The sequence below is a fragment of the Diachasma alloeum genome, unplaced genomic scaffold (assembly GCF_001412515.2).
Source record: "Diachasma alloeum isolate Michigan unplaced genomic scaffold, Dall2.0 Dall_scaffold_00308, whole genome shotgun sequence".
Lineage (NCBI taxonomy): Eukaryota > Metazoa > Arthropoda > Insecta > Hymenoptera > Braconidae > Diachasma > Diachasma alloeum.
Window position 1 is genome coordinate 33,210 of NW_021680447.1, and position 2,399 is coordinate 35,608.

The 2,399-nt window shown below is 31.8% G+C and overlaps 1 protein-coding gene across 3 annotated transcripts in view; it reads left to right on the forward strand.

Annotated features, from left to right (window-relative positions):
- LOC107039818 (peptidyl-prolyl cis-trans isomerase D) overlaps positions 1-1,832 on the forward strand; it is an 11,045-nt gene extending 9,213 nt beyond the window's left edge. For all 3 annotated transcript variants that reach the window (XM_015259636.1, XM_015259635.1, XM_029126218.1), the window contains one exon: positions 1,134-1,832. In XM_015259636.1, coding sequence (XP_015115122.1) covers positions 1,134-1,355 — 222 coding nt within the window. In that variant the 3' untranslated portion in view covers positions 1,356-1,832. The remainder of the gene's footprint in view (positions 1-1,133) is intronic.
- Positions 1,833-2,399: the final 567 nt, after the last annotated feature.

Consider the following 2,399-nt stretch of genomic DNA (forward strand, 5'->3'; position numbering starts at 1 on the left):
AATTGGAATTGTTAATTTACACAATAATAGGAGTGCATTGACGATTTTTTCTTAACTCGCAAAAATCTTCAAACAATTTGCTACCGATTGGTGATAAAATTTTTTGGAAATAATGAAATAGGGGGCCTTTTTTTTTAGGGGTGATTTTTCAAAAATTTATTTCAAAAAAAGTGCTAACTAGCATATGTTTTTTATTAGCTCGCAATTTTCTTCAAAACTACTTCAATGAGGAAAAAAATAAACATTTGGAATATCTATACATGAGGGGCTAATTGATCGGATCTGATTCGCTGATCTTCCGACAGCCACAAGTGTGGCAACGCCGTGTGAAATATTTCCATGACACGATCACTCACATCGCGGCTCAGCGCCGAATTTTTTATTTCCAGTTAGCATAGGAATGAAATTCCTCTAATCAGGGGTTTTGGCCGTGGTGAGAAATGGCGAAATATGCTTTTAGATAAAATCATTGAGGCATACCATTTTTTGCATATTTTTTAATGAATTTGTTTGGAACTATAGACACACTAGAGATTCAACCATTTTCAATCATTAAATTTGTCAATTGAATTGTGTGAGAAAAATTTTAAAAAAAATCTTGAATATTCAGCGTCGTTAAGATTACATTTTGCATAAATAATTGAAATTGTTGAAACTTTCGGAAACCTAATTTTTTTAGGCATGATCTCGATTTCTGGTAAAATTCTGAATACGAATAAATTTTTTAACATTCCGAACAAATGATTTTATGGTGGAAAATTTATTTTTTACGCATTATTTCGAAAGGATGCTCCTAATTTTCAAAATTTGCAATTTTAAATTATTTTATCAATCTTCCCCCAAGAGTCCGTAATCCAATAGTCTAATTTTTCTTCAGATTTTTAAAATGTTTTCTAACGGTTCAATATAAACATTCAAATTCAGACCTGCAAAGTTTAAATAATAAAATCATTGCAAAATGTCCGGAAAATTGGAGTCAAATAGGGTTCAAATGAAAGCTCTGATGTTCTACTATAAAAGTATAAAAACATTTCACTGGAGAAAAATAGCCAGAACACTTGGATATCCTTAATACACTGAAAATCACTGCCATCTTCCTCCTTCTCAAATTTAATTAAACAAAATACTCCTAGGTCTTGGAAGTCGACAAAACCAACAGTAAAGCACTATTCCGTCGAAGCCAATCATACATGGGACTCAACGAGTACGATCTTGGCCTTAATGACCTGAAATTAGCGAACACTTCTACTCCAAATAATCCTGACATCCTTCAAGAGTTGGACAGAGTGAAGAAGATAATAAAATCCTACCTAGCTGTTGAGAAAACCACCTTCAAACGTATGTTTCAAGTATGATGAATTGCTGCCGCAAGTACAAATACAGAAGTGAATGGCAATTGACCAAATAATTTCCCTCGAATAACAATGACATACTATTTTTAATGCAAAATAATTCGACGCAGAGAATATATTTTAAATAATGTTACAAGAATTAAGATATAGAGCTGTTACTGATTGTGTATTTTGTAGTTCACTGGTGAAGTGGTGAGACGTTACAAATTACATTTTTATTATTTTTATAATTATCTAGAAAACAAGTCGATTGAGAGAAAATATCAAGAATTTTCGGTAGTGATGAAATATCGAAGAAAGATCTGAATTTTAATTCTCAAGGCAATCGCGCCCGAAGTAATTCTCTACTTCATCACTGAATTATCTCTCCTCTCATTCCTGGAGTCAATCAACTGACACATATATCAATTACTGCCGTTTGTCGTATTTAATGTAATAAAAGTGGTAAAAATGAATTATAAATGTGAATGATACTGAATAAACAGGTGAAAGAAATAAGAATAGTCGGGTATTTTTTTCAATTTGGAACACGTTTTATTCAAAAAATTGTGTTTTTCCTCTGCACTCAAATGTGCATCTATATTCCTCGGATTTCATTCATCCTAAGCGCACACTGTCTTATCTTAAATTTAAGCGTAAATAAATAAATGAATGAATGGAACACTAAGGAAATACTGAGCGTATGCTACATCGAGAGGAATGATCAAGAGAATTTTTGGTTGCAAAGTGGTGAATCGGTGAGTCTAAATTATTTTACAATCATCTCTGAAGCTGATAGATTTAGGAAAAAAATGTCAAAAGTCACTTTTTATCGTCTAGGAAATTTTCTGTAAGAAAAATTTTACTAAAATTTAATCTAAGCCTTCATATGACAAGATATAAATAGTTCCCTTCGTTGTTTTTCTAGTTTTGTGTTCTTTTTTCTTCGATTGAGGACATTTTTTCCATAATTTTAAGGTCTAAAGAACTGTCTTTTGACGTTCTTTTCTGCAGCTATCAGGGGCCATTCTAATATTACATCACACGTTTTTTCGGATTTTTTTAGAC